This window comes from Salvelinus fontinalis, chromosome 20, assembly GCF_029448725.1.
Source record: "Salvelinus fontinalis isolate EN_2023a chromosome 20, ASM2944872v1, whole genome shotgun sequence".
Classification (NCBI taxonomy): Eukaryota; Metazoa; Chordata; class Actinopteri; order Salmoniformes; family Salmonidae; genus Salvelinus; species Salvelinus fontinalis.
The window spans coordinates 44,351,537-44,376,537 of record NC_074684.1 but is presented as its reverse complement, the minus strand read 5'-3'; the positions used below and the strand labels follow the sequence as shown (position 1 = coordinate 44,376,537).

Genomic DNA, 25,001 nt, shown 5'->3' with positions numbered 1-25,001 from the left:
AGAATGAAATCACCACAGTCAGGGAGGGCCTCCAGAACATGTCTGGGAAGGCAGAATGAAATCACCACAGTCAGGGAGGGCCTCCAGAACATGTCTGGGAAGGCAGAATGAAATCACCACAGTCAGGGAGGGCCTCCAGAACATGTCTGGGAAGGCAGAATGAAATCACCACAGTCAGGGAGGGCCTCCAGAACATGTCTGGGAAGGCAGAATGAAATCACCACAGTCAGGGAGGGCCTCCAGAACATGTCTGGGAAGGCAGAATGAAATCACCACAGTCAGGGAGGGCCTCCAGAACATGTCTGGGAAGGCAGAATGAAATCACCACAGTCAGGGAGGGCCTCCAGAACATGTCTGGGAAGGCAGAATGAAATCACCACAGTCAGGGAGGGCCTCCAGAACATGTCTGGGAAGGCAGAATGAAATCACCACAGTCAGGGAGGGCCTCCAGAACAGTCAGCTAAGACAACCCAAGCCAAGGACATATCACCTTAAATATACAGTTTAAAATAGAGCCATAGCTGTAAGGAACTCTTTACCAATCCATATTTCTCAGGCAAAAAGTAAATCCACTTTCAAGAAAAAAATGTAATAAAATCTAATGCGATAGACCATATGACTGGACAGGAAATAGAAAGAACATCTAATGAGATAGACCATATGACTGGACAGGAAATAGAAAGAACATCTAATGAGATAGACCATATGACTGGACAGGAAATAGAAAGAACATCTAATGAGATAGACCATATGACTGGACAGGAAGTAGAAAGAACATCTAATGTGATAGACTATATGACTGGACAGGAAGTAGAAAGAACATCTAATGTGATAGACCATATGACTGGACAGGAAATAGAAAGAACATCTAATGTGATAGACCATATGACTGGACAGGAAATAGAAAGAACATCTAATGTGATAGACCATATGACTGGACAGGAAGTAGAAAGAACATCTAATGAGATAGACCATATGACTGGACAGGAAATAGAAAGAACATCTATTGTGATAGACCATATGACTGGACAGGAAGTAGAAAGAACATCTAATGAGATAGAACATATGACTGGACAGGAAATAGAAAGAACATCTAATGTGATAGACCATATGACTGGACAGGAAATAGAAAGAACATCTAATGAGATAGACCATATGACTGGACAGGAAGTAGAAAGAACATCTAATGTGATAGACCATATGACTGGACAGGAAGTAGAAAGAACATCTAATGTGATAGACCATATGACTGGACAGGAAGTAGAAAGAACATCTAATGTGATAGACCATATGACTGGACAGGAAATAGAAAGAACATCTAATGTGATAGACCATATGACTGGACAGGAAGTAGAAAGAACATCTAATGTGATAGAACATATGACTGGACAGGAAATAGAAAGAACATCTAATGAGATAGACCATATGACTGGACAGGAAATAGAAATAACATCTAATGTGATAGACCATATGACTGGACAGGAAGTAGAAAGAACATCTAATGTGATAGACCATATGACTGGACAGGAAATAGAAATAACATCTAATGTGATAGAACATATGACTGGACAGGAAATAGAAAGAACATCTAATAAGATAGACCATATGACTGGACAGGAAATAGAAAGAACATCTAATGTGATGGACCATATGCCTGGACAGGAAATAGAAAGAACATCTAATGTGATAGACCATATGACTGGACAGGAAGTAGAAAGAACATCTAATGTGATAGACCATATGACTGGACAGGAAATAGAAAGAACATCTAATGTGATAGACCATATGACTGGACAGGAAGTAGAAAGAACATCTAATGTGATAGACCATATGACTGGACAGGAAGTAGAAAGAACATCTAATGTGATAGACCATATGACTGGACAGGAAGTAGAAAGAACATCTAATGTGATAGACCATATGCCTGGACAGGAAATAGAAAGAACATCTAATGTGATAGACCATATGACTGGACAGGAAGTAGAAAGAACATCTAATGTGATAGACCATATGACTGGACAGGAAGTAGAAAGAACATCTAATGTGATAGACCATATGACTGGACAGGAAGTAGAAAGAACATCTAATGTGATAGACCATATGACTGGACAGGAAGTAGAAAGAACATCTAATGTGATAGACCATATGACTGGACAGGAAGTAGAAAGAACATCTAATGTGATAGACCATATGACTGGACAGGAAATAGAAATAACATCTAATGTGATAGAACATATGACTGGACAGGAAATAGAAAGAACATCTAATAAGATAGACCATATGACTGGACAGGAAATAGAAAGAACATCTAATGTGATGGACCATATGACTGGACAGGAAATAGAAATAACATCTAATGTGATAGAACATATGACTGGACAGGAAATAGAAAGAACATCTAATGAGATAGACCATATGACTGGACAGGAAGTAGAAAGAACATCTATTGTGATAGACCATATGACTGGACAGGAAATAGAAAGAACATCTAATGAGATAGACCATATGACTGGACAGGAAGTAGAAAGAACATCTATTGTGATAGACCATATGACTGGACAGGAAGTAGAAAGAACATCTAATGAGATAGACCATATGACTGGACAGGAAATAGAAATAACATCTAATGTGATAGAACATATGACTGGACAGGAAATAGAAAGAACATCTAATGAGATAGACCATATGACTGGACAGGAAATAGAAATAACATCTAATGTGATAGAACATATGACTGGACAGGAAATAGAAAGAACATCTAATGAGATAGACCATATGACTGGACAGGAAGTAGAAAGAACATCTAATGTGATGGACCATATGACTGGACAGGAAATAGAAAGAACATCTAATGTGATGGACCATATGACTGGACAGGAAGTAGAAAGAACATCTAATGTGATGGACCATATGACTGGACAGGAAGTAGAAAGAACATCTAATGAGATGTGACTGGACAGGAAATGAATGTTAAATGTGTTTCCTGTCAGGTATTTTAATTGTCTGTATTGTCTACTTGTTGAATGTTTGAAGTCTTAATTTGTATTTGTTTGTAATGTCTTGTTAATTGGTGTTGGACCACAGGAAGATTAGCTAGCATTACGGTGTTAGCTAATGGGGATCCTAATGAAAATTACACTGAATGTACTGAAACACCTGTCACACACATGCACTATATACTGAATGTACTGAATCACCTGTTTCAGCCAGACGTTGGTGGTCATCATCTGATTCTTCTCGTCCTGTAGAAAGGAAAAGAAAAAGGTCAACGAAAAAACAGAGGAGGCAAAAGACTGACAAGAATATAGAGAAATACAGGGGTAGAGGGAAACCCTGTAGGTTTACCAGGGCTCTCCAACCCTGTTCCCAGAGAGCTACTGTCCTGTAGGTTAACACCAGGGCTCTCCAACCCTGTTCCTGGAGAGCTACTGTCCTGTAGGTTAACACCAGGGCTCTCCAACCCTGTTTCCAGAGAGCTACTGTCCTGTAGGTTTACACCAGGGCTCTCCAACCCTGTTCCTGGAGAGCTACTGTCCTGTAGGTTTACACCAGGGCTCTCCAACCCTGTTCCCAGAGAGCTACTGTCCTGTAGGTTTACCAGGGCTCTCCAACCTTGTTCCTGGAGAGCTACCGTCCTGTAGGTTTACACCAGGGCTCTCCAACCCTGTTCCTGGAGAGCTACTGTCCTGTAGGTTTACACCAGGGCTCTCCAACCCTGTTCCCAGAGAGCTACTGTCCTGTAGGTTTACACCAGCGCTCTCCAACCCTGTTCCCAGAGAGCTACTGTCCTGTAGGTTTACCAGGGCTCTCCAACCCTGTTCCTGGAGAGCTACCGTCCTGTAGGTCTACACCAGGGCTCTCCAACCCTGTTCCCAGAGAGCTACTGTCCTGTAGGTTTACACCAGGGCTCTCCTACCCTGTTCCCAGAGAGCTACTGTCCTGTATGTTTACACCATGGCTCTCCAACCCTGTTCCTGGAGAGCTACTGTCCTGTAGCTTTACACCAGGGCTCTCCGACCCTGTTCCTGGTTAACACCAGGGCTCTCCAACCCTGTTCCCAGAGAGCTACTGTCCTGTAGGTTTACCAGGGCTCTCCAACCCTGTTCCTGGAGAGCTACTGTCCTGTAGGTTTACCAGGGCTCTCCAACCCTGTTCCCAGAGAGCTACTGTCCTGTAGGTTTACACCAGGGCTCTCCAACCCTGTTCCTGGAGAGCTACTGTCCTGTAGGTTTACACCAGGGCTCTCCAACCCTGTTCCTGGAGAGCTACTGTCCTGTAGGTTTACACCAGGGCTCTCCAACCCTGTTCCCAGAGAGCTACTGTCCTGTAGGTTTACCAGGGCTCTCCAACCTTGTTCCTGGAGAGCTACCGTCCTGTAGGTTTACACCAGGGCTCTCCAACCCTGTTCCTGGAGAGCTACTGTCCTGTAGGTTTACACCAGGGCTCTCCAACCCTGTTCCTGGAGAGCTACTGTCCTGTAGGTTTACCAGGGCTCTCCAACCCTGTTCCTGGAGAGCTACAGTCCTGTATGTTTACACCAGGGCTCTCCAACCCTGTTCCTGGAGAACTACAGTCCTGTAGGTTTACACCAGGGTTCTCCAACCCTGTTCCTGGAGAGCTACTGTCCTGTAGGTTTACACCAGGGCTCTCCAACCCCGTTCCTGGAGAGCTACTGTCCTGTAGGTTTACACCAGGGCTCTCCAACCCTGTTCCTAGAGAGCTACTGTCCTGTAGGTTTACACCAGGGCTCTCCAACCCTGTTCCTGGAGAGCTACTGTCCTGTAGGTTTACACCAGGGCTCTCCAACCCTGTTCCTAGAGAGCTACTGTCCTGTAGGTTTACACCAGGGCTCTCCAACCCTGTTCCTAGAGAGCTACTGTCCTGTATGTTTACACCAGGGTTCTCCAACCCTGTTCCTGGAGAGCTACTGTCCTGTAGGTTTACACCAGGGATCTCCAACCCTGTTCCTGGAGAGCTACTGTCCTGTATGTTTACACCAGGGCTCTCCAACCCTGTTCCTGGAGAGCTACTGTCCTGTAGGTTTACACCAGGGCTCTCCAACCCTGTTCCTAGAGAGCTACTGTCCTGTAGGTTTACACCAGGGCTCTCCAACCCTGTTCCTAGAGAGCTACTGTCCTGTATGTTTACACCAGGGTTCTCCAACCCTGTTCCTGGAGAGCTACTGTCCTGTAGGTTTACACCAGGGTTCTCCAACCCTGTTCCTGGAGAGCTACTGTCCTGTATGTTTACACCAGGGCTCTCCAACCCTGTTCCTGGAGAGCTACTGTCCTGTAGGTTTACACCAGGGCTCTCCAACCCTGTTCCTGGAGAGCTACTGTCCTGTAGGTTTACACCAGGGCTCTCCAACCCTGTTCCTAGAGAGCTACTGTCCTGTAGGTTTACACCAGGGCTCTCCAACCCTGTTCCTAGAGAGCTACTGTCCTGTAGGTTTACACCAGGGCTCTCCAACCCTGTTCCTGGAGAGCTACTGTCCTGTAGGTTTACACCAGGGCTCTCCAACCCTGTTCCTGGAGAGCTACTGTCCTGTAGGTTTACACCAGGGCTCTCCAACCCTGTTCCTGGAGAGCTACTGTAGGTTTGTTACTGTTTCTCTGTTTCTGTTTGTTTCTGTTTCTGTTTGTTTCTGTTTCTGTTTGTTACTGTTTCTCTGTTTCTCTGTTTCTGTTTGTTACTGTTTCTCTGTTTCTCTGTTTCTGTTTGTTACTGTTTCTGTTTGTTACTGTTTCTGTTTGTTACTGTTTCTCTGTTTCTCTGTTTCTCTGTTTCTCTGTTTCTGTTTGTTACTGTTTCTGTTTGTTACTGTTTCTGTTTGTTACTGTTTCTGTTTGTTACTGTTTCTGTTTGTTACTGTTTCTGTTTGTTACTGTTTATCTGTTTCTGTTTGTTACTGTTTCTCTGTTTCTTCGTTTCTTTCTTCCTCTGTCCACAGGTCCTGTCAGTCACTACTCACCACATCAATAAGCTGTGCTATGGAGAGTCCGAACTTGACGATGACCACGTCTGAGATGTTGGGTACGGGTCTGGACCACTTGTTGTACCCGATGAAGAGTTTCTTGAAGAGCTCGTCCTCCGCATGTGAGTGGGTCTTCTCATGACAGAAAACTAACAGGGGGGGGGGGGGGGTCAGAGAGAGCTTTATAGCAAACAATTTCTCAGGTACAATTATGCATAGATGTATTGTGCTTTGAGGAGCTTTTTCCCACTGTAGTCTTTCTAATGGATAAGGTATACAGCTATAATAACTATTTCATACCGCCAGATTTGTAAAATGGTTACTCTTATTTCAAATTCTACAAGTTGAAGGGCAACACCGTTTATCAAATACAGCAAATATATGACAAGTATGGATCAGCAAATTAGTGATAAGAGATTTTAAAAAATCTGTGTCTGTAAATTATGAGAGAGAGAGAGAGAGAGAGAGAGAGAGAGAGAGAGAGAGAGAGAGAGAGAGAGAGAGAGAGAGAGAGAGAGAGAGAGAGAGAGAGAGACAGAGAGAGAGAGAGAGAGAGAGAGAGAGAGAGAGAGAGAGAGAGAGAGAGAGAGAGAGAGAGAGAGAGAGAGAGAGAGAGAGAGCGAGAGAGAGATTTTGTCCTCTGTTCAGTGAGTGACGTCACACACTCACGCATAGACACACTTTGCAGATGCTGTTGCTACTCTGTTTATTATTATATATCCTGATTGCCAAGTCACTGGGCGCGTTCGAGTGGATCACTTTTGTCAAGTCGGAGACCATCGTTGTTGCATACGTTTATAGAAATTGTCCGACTTGCGACCTCTTGTCGATTGCATGAACTTTGAAAAAAAAAATTGTGTGTCCAAAGGTCATGCAGGTTTTGATTAAGTCTCCTTCAGGTCTCTGCACCCACTGTACCATGCCGTGCTCTGCTGCATTGTGGGAGGAACTATGTATCAACCAATCGTAAGGGTGTTTTTTGTTTGACCCACGCAAACGTGGCCAGAGAAGTGACTGAAACAGGAACCGACTTTGCCGCGAGTTATGATCCGAGCCTTTCTGTTGGAAAACCGCTACAGTGTCCTAGTGCAGATGCAGCTGCCCGAGGTCCGTCTACAGTCGGCTTAGTTAGGATTACCACTCGAACGCACCCTCTGATTGACATTATTGTTCTCTCTCTGTCTCTGTCTCTCTCTCTCTCTGTCTCTCTGTGTCTCTCTCTCTCTCTCTGTCTCTCTCTCTCATCATTCAATTACACATATCTTGACTTCCTCCCCTATTCCCAGTATAGAGCTATTATCCACACGGCTCTGGTCAAAAGTAGTACACTATATAGGGAATAGGGTTCCATTTGTGTCTGACCTAATCCATCCGTCTCAGTCAGAAGAGGTTGTGGGGCCAACCTCATACATTAAAGCTGTCATTCAGGATGACGCAGACTCTAAAACATAAACTATTTCTGTTCTCTATTCAGCTCAATGTGAATTCAGTGAATATGAACGAATATCTTCCTGACCTGACATGGCTCATTGCATAACACCTGACTGAGTTTACTGAGTGACACCCCGAGCTGAGCTAGACATACACTGAGTGGACAAAGCATTAAGAACACATGCTCGTTCCATGGACATAGACCGACCAGGTGAATCCAGGTGAAAGCTATGATCCCTTCAAATCATGTAGCGAAATGCTTGTGTTCCCAGCTCCAACAGTGCAGTAATATCTAACAATTAACAACAACACACAAACACAGCTAAAAGTAAAAGAATGGAATTAAGAAATATATAGATTTTATAATTTATATAATAATAATAATAATAATTTATAATTATAATTTATTAAACTAAGATCCCTTATTGATGTCCCATTGATGTGAATTCTACTTCCGTCAGTGTAGATGAAGGGGAGGATACAGGTTACAGAAGGATTTTTAAGCTTTGAGAAAACTGAGACATGGATTGTGAATGTGTGCCATTCAAGAGGGTGAATGCCTTTAAACAGGGTATGGTGGTAGGTGCCAGGCGCACCGGTTTGTGCCAAGAACTGCAACGTTGCTGGGTGTTTCATGCTCAACAGTTTCCCCGTGTTCATCAAGAACGGTCCACAATCATTGGAGTCATTAAGGGTCAGCATCCCTGTGTATTGTAGAGTCCATGCCCCGACGAATTGAGGCTGTTCTGACCGCAAAAGGGGGGGGAACTCGCTCAATATTAAATCAGATCAAATGTTATTGGTCACATGCACCACCTACAACAGGTGTAGACTGTACAGTGAAATGCTTACTACATGCTTACAACAGTTCAGTATTAAAAAGTAAGACAAATGAAATAGTAACACAATAAAAACAATAACAAGACTATATACAAGGAGTACCAGTACTGAGTCAATATGCAAGGAGTACCAGGACGGAGTCAATATACAAGGAGTACCAGTACTGAGTCAATATGCAAGGAGTACCAGTACTGAGTCAATATACAAGGAGTACCAGTACTGAGTCAATATACAAGGAGTACCAGTACTGAGTCCATATACAAGGAGTACCAGTACTGAGTCAATATAATGTGCAGGGAGTACCAGGACTGAGTCAATATGCAGGGGGTACCAGGACTGAGTCAATATACAAGGGGTACCAGGACTGAGTCAATATACAAGGAGTACCAGGACTGAGACAATGTGCAGGGGTACCAAGACTGAGTCAATGTGCAGGGGTACCAGGACTGAGTCAATGTGCAGGGGGTACCAGGACTGAGTCAATGTGCAGGGGGTACCAGTACTGAGTCAATGTGCAGGGGGTACCGTACCAGTACTGAGTCAATGTGTAGGGGGTACCAGGACTGAGTCAATGTGCAGGGGGTACCAGTACTGAGTCAATGTGCAGGGGTACCAGGACTGAGTCAATGTGCAGGGGTACCAAGACTGAGTCAATGTGCAGGGGTACCAGGACTGAGTCAATGTGCAGGGGTACCAGGACTGAGTCAATGTGCAGGGGTACCAAGACTGAGTCAATGTACAAGGAGTACCAGGACGGAGTCAATATACAAGGAGTACCAGGAATGAGTCAATGTGCAGGGGGTACCAGGACTGAGTCAATGTGCAGGGAGTACCAGTACTGAGTCAATTTGCAGGGAGTACCAGGACTGAGTCAATGTGCAGGGGGTACCAGGACTGAGTCAATGTGCAGGGGTACCAAGACTGAGTCAATGTGCAGGGGTACCAGGACTGAGTCAATGTACAAGGAGTACCAGGACTGAGTCAATGTGCAGGGGTACCAGGACTAGGTCAATGTGCAGGGAGTACCAGTACTGAGTCAATTTGCAGGGAGTACCAGGACTGAGTCAATGTGCAGGGGGTACCAGGACTGAGTCAATGTGCAGGGGTACCAGGACTGAGTCAATGTGCAGGGGTACCAAGACTGAGTCAATGTGCAGGGGGTACCAGGACTGAGTCAATGTGCAGGGGTACCAAGACTGAGTCAATGTGCAGGGGGTACCAGTACTGAGTCAATGTGCAGGGAGTACCAGGACTGAGTCAATGTGCAGGGGTACCAAGACTGAGTCAATGTGCAGGGGGTACCAGTACTGAGTCAATGTGCAAGGGGTACCAGGACTGAGTCAATGTGCAGGGGTACCAGTACTGAGTCAATGTGCAGGGGGTACCAGTACTGAGTCAATGTGCAAGGGGTACCAGGACTGAGTCAATGTGCAGGGGTACCAGTACTGAGTCAATGTGCAGGGGGTACCAGTACTGAGTCAATGTGCAGGGGGTACCAGTACTGAGTCAATGTGCAGGGGTATGAGGTTGTTGAGGTAATTCAGGTAGTACAGTATGTAGATGTGGATAAAAGTGACTAGGCAATAGGAAATACAGTTCATTTGGAAAGTATTCAGACCCCTTGACTTTTTCCCCATTTTGTTACATTACAGCCTTATTCTGAAATTGATTAAATACAAATTTTCCTCATCAATCTACACACAATGCCCCATAATGGCAAAGCAAAAACTGTGTTTTATCAATTTTGGCAAATTTATATAAAAAAACAAACTGAAATGACATTTCAGAAGTAAGTTCAGACCCTTTACTCAGTACTTTGTTGACGAACCTTTGGCAGCGATTACAGCCTCGAGTCTTCTTGGGTATGACGCTACAAGCTCGGCACACCTGTATTTGGGGAGTTTGTCCAATTCTTCTCTGCAGATCCTCTCAAGCTCTGTCAGGTTGGCTCGGGAGCGTCGCTGCACAGCTATTTTCAGGTCTCTCCAGAGATGTTGGATCGGGTTCAAGTCCGGGCTCTGGCTGGGCCACTCAAGGACATTCAGAGACTTGTCCTGAAGCCACTCCTGTGTTGTCTTGGCTGTGTGCTTAGGGTCGTTGTCCTGTTGGAAGGTGAACCTTCGCCCCAGTCTGAGGTCCTGAGCACTCTGTAGCATGTTTTCATCAAAGATCTCTCTGTCCTTTGCTCAGTAAATCTTTTGCTCGATCCTGACTAGTCTCCCAGTCCCTGCCGATGAAAAACATCCCCACAGCTGCCAACACCATGCTTCACCGTAGGGATGGTGCCAGGTTTCCTCCAGACGTGACGCTTGGCTTTCAGGCCAAAGAGTTCAATCTTGGTTTCATCAGAGCAGAGAATCTTGTTTCTCATGGTCTGAGAGTCTTTAGGTGCCCTTTGGCAAACTCCAAGCAGGCTGTCATTTGCCTTTTATTGAGAAGTGGCTTCCGTCAGGTCACGCTACCATAAAGGCCTAAATGGTGTAGTGCTTCAGAGATGGTTGTCCTTCTGGAAGGTTCCCCATCTCAACAGAGGAACTGGACCTCTGTCAGAGGGACCATCGGGTTCTTGGTCACCTCCCTGACGAAGGCCCGTCTCCCCTGATTGCTCAGTTTGGCCATGCGGCCAGCTCTAGGAAGAGTTTCGGTGGTTCCAAACTTCTTAATTTAAGAATGATTGAGGCCACTGTGTTCTTGGGGACGTTCAATGCTATAAAAATGTTTTGTTATCATTCCCCAGATCTGTGCCTTTACATAATCCTGTCTCGGAACTCTACGTAAAATTCCTTCGACCTCATGCCTTACTTTTTGCTCTGACGTGCACTGTCAACTGTTGGAACTTAGACAGGCGTACGCCTTTCCAAATCATGTCCAATCAATTGTATTTACCACAGGTGGACTCCAATCAAGTTGTAGAAACATCAAGGATGATCAATGGAAACAGGATGCACTTGAGTTTAATTTGTCATAGTCTGAATACTTATGTAAATAAAATATTTATGTTTTTTAAACTTGTTTCCCCTTTTTCATTATGTATTGAGATTGAAATTATTATTATTTTTTATACATTTAATATGTAAAAAACAGAGAAAAAGATTGAAGGGGCTTGAATACTTTCCTAATGCACTGTATAACAAATAGAGTAGCAGTGTGTGTGTGTGCTAAAGTGTGTGTGTGTGCGCCGTCAACATGTATGTTTGTGTGTTTCGTGTCTGTGTGTGTGTGTTTTGGAATGTCGGTGTAGTATGTGTGAGTGTGTGGGTAGAGTCCAGTCAGTGTGTGGGTAGAGTCCAGTCAGTGTGTGGGTAGAGTTCAGTCAGTGTGTGGGTAGAGTCCAGTCAGTGTGTGGGTAGAGTCCAGTCAGTGTGTGGGTAGAGTCCAGTCAGTGTGTGGGTAGAGTCCAGTCAGTGTGTGGGTAGAGTCCAGTCAGTGTGTGGGTAGAGTCCAGTGTGTGGGTAGAGTCCAGTCAGTGTGTGGGTAGAGTCCAGTCAGTGTGTGGGTAGAGTCCAGTCAGTGTGTGGGTAGAGTTCAGTCAGTGTGTGGGTAGAGTCCAGTCAGTGTGTGGGTAGAGTCCAGTCAGTGTGTGGGTAGAGTCCAGTCAGTGTGTGGGTAGAGTCCAGTCAGTGTGTGGGTAGAGTTCAGTCAGTGTGTGGGTAGAGTCCAGTCAGTGTGTGGGTAGAGTCCAGTCAGTGTGGGTAGAGTCCAGTCAGTGTGTGGGTAGAGTCCAATCAGTGTGTGGGTAGAGTCCGGTCAGTGTGTGGGTAGAGTCCAATCAGTGTGTGGGTAGAGTCCAGTCAGTGTGTGGGTAGAGTCCGGTCAGTGTGTGGGTAGAGTCCAGTCAGTGTGTGGGTAGAATCCAGTCAGTGTGTGGGTAGAGTCCAGTCAGTGTGTGGGTAGAGTCCAGTCAGTGTGTGGGTAGAGTCCAGTCAGTGTGTGGGTAGAGTCCAGTCAGTGTGGGTAGAGTCCGGTCAGTGTGTGGGTAGAGTCCAGTCAGTGTGTGGTAGAGTCCAGTCAGTGTGTAAGTAGAGTCCAGTCAGTGTGTGGGTAGAGTCCAGTCAGTGTGTGGGTAGAGTCCAGTCAGTGTGTGGGTAGAGTTCAGTCAGTGTGTGGGTAGAGTCCAGTCAGTGTGTGGGTAGAGTCCAGTCAGTGTGTGGGTAGAGTCCAGTCAGTGTGTGGGTAGAGTCCAGTCAGTGTGTGGGTAGAGTCCAGTCAGTGTGTGGGTAGAGTCCAGTGTGTGGGTAGAGTCCAGTCAGTGTGTGGGTAGAGTCCAGTCAGTGTGTGGGTAGAGTCCAGTCAGTGTGTGGGTAGAGTTCAGTCAGTGTGTGGGTAGAGTCCAGTCAGTGTGTGGGTAGAGTCCAGTCAGTGTGTGGGTAGAGTCCAGTCAGTGTGTGGGTAGAGTCCAGTCAGTGTGTGGGTAGAGTTCAGTCAGTGTGTGGGTAGAGTCCAGTCAGTGTGTGGGTAGAGTCCAGTCAGTGTGGGTAGAGTCCAGTCAGTGTGTGGGTAGAGTCCAATCAGTGTGTGGGTAGAGTCCGGTCAGTGTGTGGGTAGAGTCCAATCAGTGTGTGGGTAGAGTCCAGTCAGTGTGTGGGTAGAGTCCGGTCAGTGTGTGGGTAGAGTCCAGTCAGTGTGTGGGTAGAATCCAGTCAGTGTGTGGGTAGAGTCCAGTCAGTGTGTGGGTAGAGTCCAGTCAGTGTGTGGGTAGAGTCCAGTCAGTGTGTGGGTAGAGTCCAGTCAGTGTGGGTAGAGTCCGGTCAGTGTGTGGGTAGAGTCCAATCAGTGTGTGGGTAGAGTCCAGTCAGTGTGTGGGTAGAGTCCAGTCAGTGTGTGGGTAGAGTCCAGTCAGTGTGTGGGTAGAGTCCAGTCAGTGTGTGGGTAGAGTCCAGTCAGTGTGTGGGTAGAGTCCGGTCAGTGTGTGGGTAGAGTCCAGTCAGTGTTTGGGTAGAGTCCAGTCAGTGTGTGGGTAGAGTCCAGTCAGTGTGTGGGTAGAGTCCAGTCAGTGTGTGGGTAGAGTCCAGTCAGTGTGTGGGTAGAGTCCAGTCAGTGTGTGGGTAGAGTCCAGTCAGTGTGTGGGTAGAGTCCAGTCAGGGTAGAGTCCAGTCAGTGTGTGGGTAGAGTCCAGTCAGTGTGATGGTAGAGTCCAGTCAGTGTGTGGGTAGAGTCCAGTCAGTGTGTGAGTAGAGTCCAGTCAGTGTGTGGGTAGAGTCCAGTCAGTGTGTGGGTAGAGTCCAGTCAGTGTGTGGGTAGAGTCCAGTCAGTGTAGAGTCCAGTCAGTGTGTGGGTAGAGTCTAGTCAGTGTGTGGGTAGAGTCCAGTCAGTGTGTGGGTAGAGTCCAGTCAGTGTGTGGGTAGAGTCCAGTCAGGGTAGAGTCCAGTCAGTGTGTGGGTAGAGTCCAGTCAGTGTGTGGGTAGAGTCCAGTCAGTGTGTGGGTAGAGTCCAGTCAGTGTGTGGGTAGAGTCCAGTCAGTGTGTGGGTAGAGTCCAGTCAGTGTGTGGGTAGAGTCCAGTCAGTGTGTGGGTAGAGTCCAGTCAGTATGTGGGTAGAGTCCAGTCAGTGTGTGTGTGTAGAGTCCAGTCAGTGTGTGGGTAGAGTCCAGTCAGTGTGTGGGTAGAGTCCAGTCAGTGTGTGGGTAGAGTCCAGTCAGTGTGTGGGTAGAGTCCAGTCAGCGTGTGGGTAGAGTCTAGTGAGTGTGTGGGTAGAGTCCAGTCAGCGTGTGGGTAGAGTCCAGTCAGTGTGTGGGTAGAGTCCAGTCAGTGTGTGGGTAGAGTCCAGTCAGTGTTTGGGTAGAGTCCAGTCAGTGTGTGGGTAGAGTCTAGTCAGTGTGTGGGTAGAGTCCGGTCAGTGTGCGGGTAGAGTCCTGTCAGTGTGTGGGTAAAGTCAAGTCAGTGTGTGGGTAGAGTCCAGTCAGTGTGCGGGTAGAGTCCAGTCAGTTTGTGGGTAGAGTCCAGTCAGTGTGTGGGTAGAGTCCAGTCAGTGTGTGGGTAGAGTCCAGTCAGTGTGTGGGTAGAGTCCAGTCAGTGTGTGGGTAGAGTCCGGTCAGTGTGTGGGTAGAGTCCGGTCAGTGTGTGGGTAGAGTCCGGTCAGTGTGTGGGTAGAGTCCGGTCAGTGTGTGGGTAGAGTCCGGTCAGTGTGTGGGTAGAGTCCGGTCAGTGTGGGTAGAGTCCGGTCAGTGTGTGGGTAGAGTCCAGTCAGTGTGTGGGTAGAGTCCGGTCAGTGTGTGGGTAGAGTCCAGTCAGTGTGTGGGTAGAGTCCAGTCAGTGTGTTGGTAGAGTCCAGTCAGTGTGTGGGTAGAGTCCGGTCAGTGTGTGGGTAGAGTCCAGTCAGTGTGTGGGTAGAGTCCAGTCAGTGTGTGAGTAGAGTCCAGTCAGTGTGATGGTAGAGTCCAGTCAGTGTGATGGTAGAGTCCAGTCAGTGTGTGGGTAGAGTCCAGTCAGTGTAGAGTCCAGTCAGTGTGTGGGTAGAGTCTAGTCAGTGTGTGGGTAGAGTCCAGTCAGTGTGTGGGTAGAGTCCAGTCAGTGTGTGGGTAGAGTCCAGTCAGGGTAGAGTCCAGTCAGTGTGTGGGTAGAGTCCAGTCAGTGTGTGGGTAGAGTCCAGTCAGTGTGTGGGTAGAGTCCAGTCAGTGTGTGGGTAGAGTCCAGTCAGTGTGTAAGTAGAGTCCAGTCAGTGTGTGGGTAGAGTCCAGTCAGTGTGTGGGTAGAGTCCAGTCAGTGTGTGGGTAGAGTCCAGTCAGTGTGTGGGTAGAGTCCAGTCAGTGTGTGGGTAGAGTCCAGTCAGTGTGTGGGTAGAGTCCAGTCAGTGTGTAAGTAGAGTCCAGTCAGTGTGTGGGTAGAGTCCAGTCAGTGTGTGGGTAGAGTCCAGTCAGTGTGTGGGGTAGAGTCCAGTCAGTGTGTGGGTAGAGTCCAGTCAGTGTAGGTAGAGTCTAGTCAGTGTGTGGGTAGAGTCCAGTCAGTACGTGGGTAGAGTCCAGTCAGTGTGTGGGTAGAGTCCAGTCAGTGTGTGGGTAGAGTCCAGTCAGTGTGTGGGTAGAGTCCAGTCAGCGTGTGGGTAGAGTCCAGTCAGTGTGGGTAGAGTCCAGTCAGTGTGGGTAGAGTCCAGTCAGTGTGTGGGTAGAGTCTAGTCAGTGTGTGGGTAGAGTCTAGTCAGTGTGTGGGTAGAGTCCAGTCAGTGTGTGGGTAGAGTCCAGTCAGTGTGTGGGTAGAGTCCAGTCAGTGTGTGGGTAGAGTCCAGTCAGTGTGATGGTAGAGTCCAGTCAGTGTAGAGTCCAGTCAGTGTGTGGGTAGAGTCTAGTCAGTGTGTGGGTAGAGTCTAGTCAGTGTGTGGGTAGAGTCCAGTCAGTGTGTGGGTAGAGTCCAGTCAGCGTGTGGGTAGAGTCCAGTCAGTGTGGGTAGAGTCCAGTCAGTGTGGGTAGAGTCCAGTCAGTGTGTGGGTAGAGTCCAGTCAGTGTAGAGTCCAGTCAGTGTGTGGGTAGAGTCTAGTCAGTGTGTGGGTAGAGTCCAGTCAGTGTGTGGGTAGAGTCCAGTCAGCGTGTGGGTAGAGTCCAGTCAGTGTGGGTAGAGTCCAGTCAGTGTGGGTAGAGTCCAGTCAGTGTGTGGGTAGAGTCTAGTCAGTGTGTGGGTAGAGTCCAGTCAGTGTGTGGGTAGAGTCCAGTCAGGGTAGAGTCCAGTCAGTGTGTGGGTAGAGTCCAGTCAGTGTAGAGTCCAGTCAGTGTGTGGGTAGAGTCTAGTCAGTGTGTGGGTATAGTCCAGTCAGTGTGTGGGTAGAGTCCAGTCAGTGTGTGGGTAGAGTCCAGTCAGGGTAGAGTCCAGTCAGTGTGTGGGTAGAGTCCGGTCAGTGTGTGGGTAGAGTCCAGTCAGTGTTTGGGTAGAGTCCAGTCAGTGTGTGGGTAGAGTCCAGTCAGTGTGATGGTAGAGTCCAGTCAGTGTGTGGGTAGAGTCCAGTCAGTGTGTGGGTAGAGTCCGGTCAGTGTGTGGGTAGAGTCCGGTCAGTGTGTGGGTAGAGTCCGGTCAGTGTGTGGGTAGAGTCCGGTCAGTGTGTGGGTAGAGTCCAGTCAGTGTGTGGGTAGAGATAGTTGATGATCCCTGGTCTACTATAATGGAGTACTGGAAGTGATCGTTGATGATCCCTGGTCTACTATAATGGAGTTCTGGTTGATGATCCCTGGTCTACTATAATGGAGTACTGGTTGATGATCCCTGGTCTACTATAATGGACTACTGGTTGGTGATCCCTGGTCTACTATAATGGAGTACTGGTTGATGATCCCTGGTCTACTATAATGGAGTACTGGTTGGTGATCCCTGGTCTACTATAATGGAGTACTGGTTGGTGATCCCTGGTCTACCAAAATGGAGTAGTGGTTGGTGATCCCTGGTCTACTATAATGGAGTACTGGTTGGTGATCCCTGGTCTACTATAATGGAGTACTGGTTGATGATCCCTGGTCTACTATAATGGAGTACTTGTTGGTGATCCCTGGTCTACTATAATGGAGGTGTAGTAACAGTAGTAATAGTCTGATTCTGGTGAAGCATATTGCCTCACATCACACTTTAATTAAGTGCACACTTGAAGCTCCGCTTGTGATTGTGCGTGTGTCCGTCCGGTCTGGAGTAGGACCAGCATGAGGCAGAGACTAGCAGAGACAAGATGCACCGGGGTTTGACGAAAAGCCCTCGAGCGCCGGAGATCAACGTGCCAACTGTCAATGGAGACGAGAGAGGAGAAGAGATGACACCTCCATTCCTCCTCAGACTTGAATCTTTTGGGATCTTGGACACTGCCCAAATTGCTTGGTAAGTTGTGTAGTACCAGGGGCCAGACAGTTTAAGGTGTGTAGTACCAGGGGCCAGACAGTTCAAGTTGTGTAGTACCAGGGGCCAGACAGTTCAAAGTGTGTAGTACCAGGGGCCAGACAGTTCAAGGTGTGTAGTACCAGGGGCCAGACAGTTCAAGTTGTGTAGTACCAGGGGCCAGACAGTTCAAGTTGTGTAGTACCAGGGGCCAGACAGTTCAAGTTGTGTAGTACCAGGGGCCAGACAGTTCAAGGTGTGTAGTACCAGGGGCCAGACAGTTCAAGGTGTGTAGTACCAGGGGCCAGACAGTTCAAGGTGTGTAGTACCAGGGGCCAGACAGGTCAAGGTGTGTAGTACCAGGGGCCAGACAGTTCAAGTTGTGTAGTACCAGGGGCCAGACAGTTCAAGGTGTGTAGTACCAGGGGCCAGACAGTTCAAGTTGTGTAGTACCAGGGGCCAGACAGTTCAAGGTGTGTTGTACCAGGGGCCAGACAGTTCAAGTTGTGTAGTACCAGGGGCCAGACAGTTCAAGGTGTGTAGTACCAGGGGCCAGACAGTTCAAGTTGTGTAGTACCAGGGGCCAGACAGTTCAAGTTGTGTAGTACCAGGGGCCAGGGGCCAGACAGTTCAAGGTGTGTAGTACCAGGGGCCAGACAGTTCATGTTGTGTAGTACCAGGGGCCAGACAGTTCAAGTTGTGTAGTACCAGGGGCCAGACAGTTAAATACACAAAACAATACCGTGGCTATGTACAATAGATACACAATGAGTAACAATATCTTGGCTATGTACAATAAATACACAATGAGTAACAATATCTTGGCTATGTACAATAAATACACAATGAGTAACAATATCTTGGCTATGTACAATAAATACACAATGAGTAACAATATCTTGGCTATGTACAATAAATACACAATGAGTAACAATATCTTGGCTATGTACAATAAATACACAATGAGTAACAATATCTTGGCTATGTACAATAAATACACAATGAGTAACAATATCTTGGCTATGTACAATAAATACACAATGAGTAACAATATCTTGGCTATGTACAATAAATACACAATGAGTAACAATATCTTGGCTATGTACAATAAATACACAATGAGTAACAATATCTTGGCTATGTACAATAAATACACAATGAGTAACAATATCTTGGCTATGTACAATAAATACACAATGACTAACAATATCTTGGCTATGTACAATAAATACACAATGAGTAACAATATCTTGGCTATGTACAATAAATACACAATGAGTAACAATATCTTGGCTATGTACAATAAATACACAATGAGTAACAATATCTTGGCTATGTACAGTACATGGAGTACCAGTACCGAGTTGATGTGCGCGGGTATGAGGTAATTGAGGCAGATCCAGTGCCTGCAGAGAGTATTCATACCTCTTGACTTTTTCCACATTTTGTTGTGTTACAGCCTGAATATAACATGCTTTATAATACCCCATAATGTAAAAGTGGAATTATGTTTTTAATTGGTATTCAACCCTTTGTTATCGCAAACTAACACTTTCACATAATAAATTGAATGGACTCACTCTGTGTGTAATAATAGTGTTTAACAGGACTTTTGAATGAATACCTCATCTCTGTACCCCAACACATACAATTATCTGTAAAGTCCCTCCGACGAGCTGTGAATTTCAAACACATAATTCAACCACAAAGATAAGGGAGATTTTCCAATGCCTCCAATACCCATCTCCCTGTTGGTAGATGGCTAAAAAAACAGACATTGAATATCCCTTTGAGCATGGTGAAGTTATTAATTACACTGTGGGTGATGTATCAATACACCCAGTCACTACAAACATACAGGCATCCTTCCTAACTCAGTTGACGGAGAGGAAGGTGTAACAGCTCAGGGAATTCACCATGAGGCCAAAACAGTTACAGAGTTTAATGGCTGTGATAGGAGAAAACCGAGGATGGATCAACAACATTGCAGTTACTCCACAATACTAACCTAAATGACAGAGTGAAAAGAAGGAAGCCTGTAAATAATTTTAAAAATATTCTAAAACTTGCATCCTGTTTGCAATAAGGCACTAAAGTAAAACTGCAAAAATGTGGCAAAGAAATTAACTTTATGTCCTGAATACAAAGCGTTATGTTTGGGGGAAATCCAACACAACACTTTGTACCACTCTTCATATTTTCAAGCACGGTGGTGGCTGCATCATGTTATGGGTATTCTTGTCATCAACAAGGACTTAGGAGTTTTTTTAGGATAAAAAGAAATGGAATAGAGCTAAGCTCAGTCGAAAACCTGGTTCAGTCTGCTTTCCACCAGACACTGGGAGATGAATTCACCTTTCAGCAGGACAATAATGTAAAACACAAGACCAAATCTACACTGGAGTTGATTACCAAGATGACATTGAATGTTCTTGAGGGGTCAAGGAATTCTCACAGCTCTTAGAGACTTACCCAGAAAGACTCACAGCTCTTAGAGACTTACCCAGAAAGACTCACAGCTCTTAGAGACTCACCCAGAAAGACTCACAGCTCTTAGAGACTCACCCAGAAAGACTCACAGCTCTTAGAGACACACCCAGAAAGACTCACAGTGTTGACTGTGTTGATTTACATCAGCTTGAAAATCTATGGCAAGACATGAAAATGGCTGTGTAGCAATGATCAACAACCAATTTAACAAACCTTGAAGATTAAAAAAAATAAAAAAATGGCCAAATATTGTACAATCCAGGTGTGCAAAGCTCTTAGAGACTTCCCCAGAAAGACTCACAGCTCTTAGAGACTCACCCAGAAAGACTCACAGCTCTTAGAGACTTACCCAGAAAGACTCACAGCTCTTAGAGACTCACCCAGAAAGACTCACAGCTCTTAGAGACTCACCCAGAAAGACTCACAGCTCTTAGAGACACACCCAGAAAGACTCACAGCTCTTAGAGACTTACCCAGAAAGACTCACAGCTCTTAGAGACTCACCCAGAAAGACTCACAGCTCTTAGAGACTTACCCAGAAAGACTCACAGCTCTTAGAGACTTACCCAGAAAGACTCACAGCTCTCAGAGACTTACCCAGAAAGACTCAAAGCTCTTAGAGACTTACCCAGAAAAACTCACAGCTCTCAGAGACTTACCCAGAAAGACTCAAAGCTCTTAGAGACTTACCCAGAAAGACTCACAGCTCTCAGAGACCTACCCAGAAAGACACAGCTCTAAGAGACTTACCCAGAAAGACTCACAGCTCTTAGAGACTCACCCAGAAAGACTCACAGCTCTTAGAGACTCATCCAGAAAGACTCACAGCTCTTAGAGACTCACCCAGAAAGACTCACAGCTCTTAGAGACTCACCCAGGAAGACTCACAGCTCTTAGAGACTCACCCAGAAAGACTCACAGCTCTTAGAGACACACCCAGAAAGACTCACAGCTCTTAGAGACTTACCCAGAAAGACTCACAGCTCTAAGAGACTTACCCAGAAAGACTCACAGCTCTTAGCGACTTACCCAGAAAGACTCACAGCTCTTACAGACTTACCCAGAAAGACTCACAGCTGTAATAGCTGCCTAAGGTGATACTAACATGAATTGACTCAGGAAGTTGAAAACTTACGCAAATGAGATACTTGTCATTTTCTCATTTAATTTAAAATAAATTAGCAAACATTTCTAAAAACATGTTTTAATTGTCAATATGGGGTATTGTGTGTAGATGGATGAGAAAACAAATATTTAATCCATTTTGAATTCATGGTTGTAACACAATGTGGAATAAGTCAAGGGGTATGAATACTTTCTGAAGGCACTGTATAACCTACAGGTAGGTATAAAGTGACTAGGCAACAGGATAGATAATAAACAGTAGCAGCAGCGTATGTGCTGAGTCCAAAACAGTCAATGCAGATAGTCCTGGTAGCTATTTGGCTAACTGTTTAACTAACTATTTAGCAGTGACGTACTAGGCCATACGCACTACCCTCTGTATCGCCTTGCCCGTCAGCTGCAGAATGTTTTAAGCTCTGAGGGTGTGACAAATCTTTTCAGCCTCCGGAGGGAGAAGAGGCGTTGTCATGCCCTCTTCATGACTGTGTTGGTGTGTGTGGAACATGATAATTCCTTAGTGATGTGGACACAGAGGAACGTGAGGCTCACGACGCGCACCACTACAGCCCTGTCGATATGAATGGGGGGCATGCTCGGCCATCCGTTTCCTGTCGTCCACAATCAGCTCCTTTGTCTTGCTGACGTTGAGGGAGAGGCTGTTGTCATGGCACCACACTTCTAGGTCACTGACCTTCTCCCTATAGGCTGTCTCATCATTGTTGGTGATCAGGCCACTATGGTGTTGAATGCTGAGCTGTAATCAATGAACAGCATTCTCACCTTGGTGTTCCTCTTGGAAGAATTCAGCTGACAGCTTTTCTACTCCACCACTTTGAAGGTCACAAGACACAGCAGCCTATCTGCCACATTTAGTGTAATGTGGAGGTATTGCACTGTAGCCCAAAGCTTTAACGATATAAATTTAAAAACAATTTAATGACTGAGAAAAACAGTGTGAAATGTGGTGCTAGTGGCATTTAATGAGGCTACTGGATGGACAAGAGCCCGAGTCAGTTTAGATTCCAAACAGCTGGAAATGATGGAGAAGATGTGAAAATCCCAAATAGTTCCGAGTGGTTTAAGAATACAGCAACTGCCCTGAGCGAGAGCACCGATTGTGGTAGGTAGGCAATTTGGTAACATCAACAAACGGTCGTATTGACAATGAATTGATTGATAAATAAACTGATATATTTACAGTGGCATGCCTGTAATATTAGGCTATAGGCCAGGCTACAAGCAATCATTTCACACCCTTTTCAACGACATGAATTCCCCGTTTCTCTTAAATTGTGTTCAGACTTACCTTATTATACCGTCCGAAGGTAAGTCTTAGCCAAACATAATAAATAATAAAAAGGAACTTACTTGACTTACATAAGAAGAAACAACAGAGCATAGTGGTCCTCGCTGAGAACAGGTGGTTGAATAATCCACGTTCCATATTTCACCCTGAGGAGTTACCTTTTCTACTTCTCGCCAAAGCTTCTAGCTTCTATCTACTTTTTTTTAATTTAATGATCTGCTCTTCTCGGTGAAAAAAGCATTGATGTTGTTGTTTGATTATATCCTCTCCGGAAAGGTTATCTTGAAACTATGGGGACGTGGTGAGAAATCGGCTTCCGTGTCAATTCTTGAGATGATCCTCTCCTCCTGTGTCATCTTCCCGAGTTGAAGCCTTGCCCCACTTCAGACATCTCATACAGGCGCTCCGTGGGCGGCGAGGGAGTGACGTCTACTTCACGTGCTGTACTCTTTAGAGATGACCATGCGTTCAACTTGATTCAATCACTTTTAAGGGCTGTAGTTTCCAAAATGATATGTCTCTGTCCTCGGCAACCGTTTTCTGTGTAGCAGCTGTATCCAAATGCGTGAGGTGGTTTAAAAAAAGGAAAATAAGCATTGTCTTTCTCATGGTGCTGAAATACAAGAAGCGTTTGGTTAATGAACACCTATTTTATGAAGTTTCTATAAAATAGCTGGAGCCTTTTTCCCGATATTATTCAAGGTTTTACGTAGCATGAGGTTACCAAAAATACTTTGATAGCAGACCCAATAGCTAATTTCCTCCTCAAGACGCTCGTCTGATTTACGCATGAAAGGAGACAATTATCCAGGGAACAGTTACGCACGGCTATTAACTTATTTAACACATTTCTAAGCAGAGCGAAATATCTGGACTCCATTTTCACATCGATATTACAGTATACATATCTAGAAGTTCCATTCCGCTGTCATTTCCAGTTCGAGCGATTTTTCTTCTGTCTCACCATGACAAACTCTACGAGCTCCTCTGGGAGGAGGAAATGTGAGGCACCGACTGACTGCGTCTACCCCCCGACCATCTCTCTCTCTCCCTCTCTCTCTCTCCTTCCCTGACTTAGTATATCACATGGTAAGGGAGAAGGGGACTATAATGCGACTGTCTCCATAAAGCCTCACCATGGTGTTATTATAAAACAGGTGCATACATTCAAAGAACAAGTAAAAAGTATAAAACAGGAGGCAACTAAAATCTCATTGCAGAATAGGCCTAACTGTCTACATGTAAATGGAAGTTAATTCGGTTGTTGTACTTGGTAGGCAGTTATGATGATATATTGTCGAGTCGAGACAAACACAATCCAGTTTGAGCGTTTTTTTTTAATGCTTCTGTTTCACCGTGACAAACTACGAGCTCCTCTGGGAGGAAGACACCGATTGACTGTGTCTACTCCCGTCCAGACCAAATAACTTTAAAAGGACTGACATGTAGTGGATAAGTTAGTTGATCGATAGTAAAAGGGGTGGACTCAGCTGAAAAAAAAGTGCATATGGCTGTGCGTTAGTTGTTACTGCAAGAGACATCTAGAGGGCAGAGCAGGTGAATTAATAGAAGATAGTGTGTCTTAGATACTTTATTTTCACCGCTGGATTAAACAAAACAATTATTACAAAAGTTATAGCCATATAGTTAATGAATAAACTATAACTTTATAATTTCATAATTACGAATATATAATTTCAGAATTCCCCGCTAGATAAATCAATGATCAGTTCGTTCCAAGATGGCGTAGCAGTCGGACGTGTGTTTGTATTGTCCTGTATTGTCCTGTAGCGTGTAAATAGTAAATAGTCTTCGTATTTTTCGTATACATTTCGTATATATTTTAATTTCACTTTCCATCTAGGAACTGAATATACATTCCTACATTCCGCCTCACCCAATGTGGTACGGACCTGCTATTTTTTTTATACTTTAGAACCGTAACCCCAAGCAGAAGCTAGCCAGATAACTAGCTACTAGCTAGTAGTCAGTTAGCCACTGCTGCGGTCTTCACCCTCAACTCGGACACAGCCAGCTTCAATACCGGGCCAACACCTGCCAGTCTGCAAGCGCGATATCAACCGAGAGCATATAGGACTGCTTTTTCTCTACCACATCACCGGATTCCTGACGCAAGCTCTGGACAATTACACCGTATCATCACAGCTAGCTAGCTGCAACCGAGTGGCTACTACTGGCTAACACCTCTGTCCCGAAGCAAGCACCAGTTAGCCTTGAGCTAGCCTCGAGCTAGGCCCATCTGCCGGCTAGCTGCAAGCGCGATATCAACCCAGAGCATATAGGACTGCTTTCTCTCTACCACATCACCGGATTCCTGACGCAAGCTCTGGACAATTACACCGTATCATCACAGCTAGCTAGCTGCAACCGAGTGGCTACTACTGGCTAACACCACTGTCCCGAAGCAAGCACCAGTTAGCCTTGAGCTAGCCTCGAGCTAGGCCCATCTGCCGGCTAGCTGAAGAGCTAGCGCTAGCGCCACTGCGCCAGACCCCCTCCGTCTGAGCAGACCACCCCCCGGGCTACTACTTTATACGCCGCGTGCTAGCTTAGTGGAGGCCTCCTCTGCTCCATCTACGGCTGCCCCCTGGACACTATGATCACTTGGCTACATAGCTGATGCATGCTTGACTGTCCTTTAACTCACGGTACTCCATTCTGTTTATTTGTGTTTTACCTGTCGGCTCTGTGCTTTAACTCAGGATCTGTGTGTAGTTAATCCGACCCTCTCTGCCTAGTCGTCGCCATTTTTACCTGTTGTTGCTGTGTTAGACTAACACCCTGTTATTGCTGCTGTTATCTTACCTGTTGTTTTAGCTAGCTCTCCCAATCAAGACCTGCAATCACTTTATGCCTTATTGTATGTCTCTCTCAAATATCAATATGCCTTGCATACTGTTGTTCAGGCTAGTTTTCATTATCATTGTTTTGGTTTGCAATGGACCCTGTAGTTCCACTCTCCGTACCTCTGATACCCCCTTTGTCCCACCCCCCACACATGCGGTGACCTCACCCATTGAGACCAGCATGT

General features: G+C 45.9%; 1 protein-coding gene across 2 annotated transcripts in view; it reads right to left on the bottom strand.

Annotated features, from left to right (window-relative positions):
- LOC129817861 (neuronal acetylcholine receptor subunit alpha-2-like) overlaps nucleotides 1–23,024 on the bottom strand; it is a 47,098-nt gene extending 24,074 nt beyond the window's left edge. The window contains exons 1-3 of one of the 2 annotated variants that reach the window (XM_055873455.1): nucleotides 22,012–23,024; nucleotides 5,972–6,123; nucleotides 3,198–3,242 (exon numbers count right to left, since the gene is read on the bottom strand). In XM_055873455.1, the coding sequence (XP_055729430.1) occupies nucleotides 3,198–3,242; nucleotides 5,972–6,123; nucleotides 22,012–22,087 (273 nt within the window). In that variant the 5' untranslated portion in view covers nucleotides 22,088–23,024. The remainder of the gene's footprint in view (nucleotides 1–3,197; nucleotides 3,243–5,971; nucleotides 6,124–22,011) is intronic. The other variant, XM_055873456.1, reaches the window with a different exon arrangement.
- Nucleotides 23,025–25,001: the final 1,977 nt, after the last annotated feature.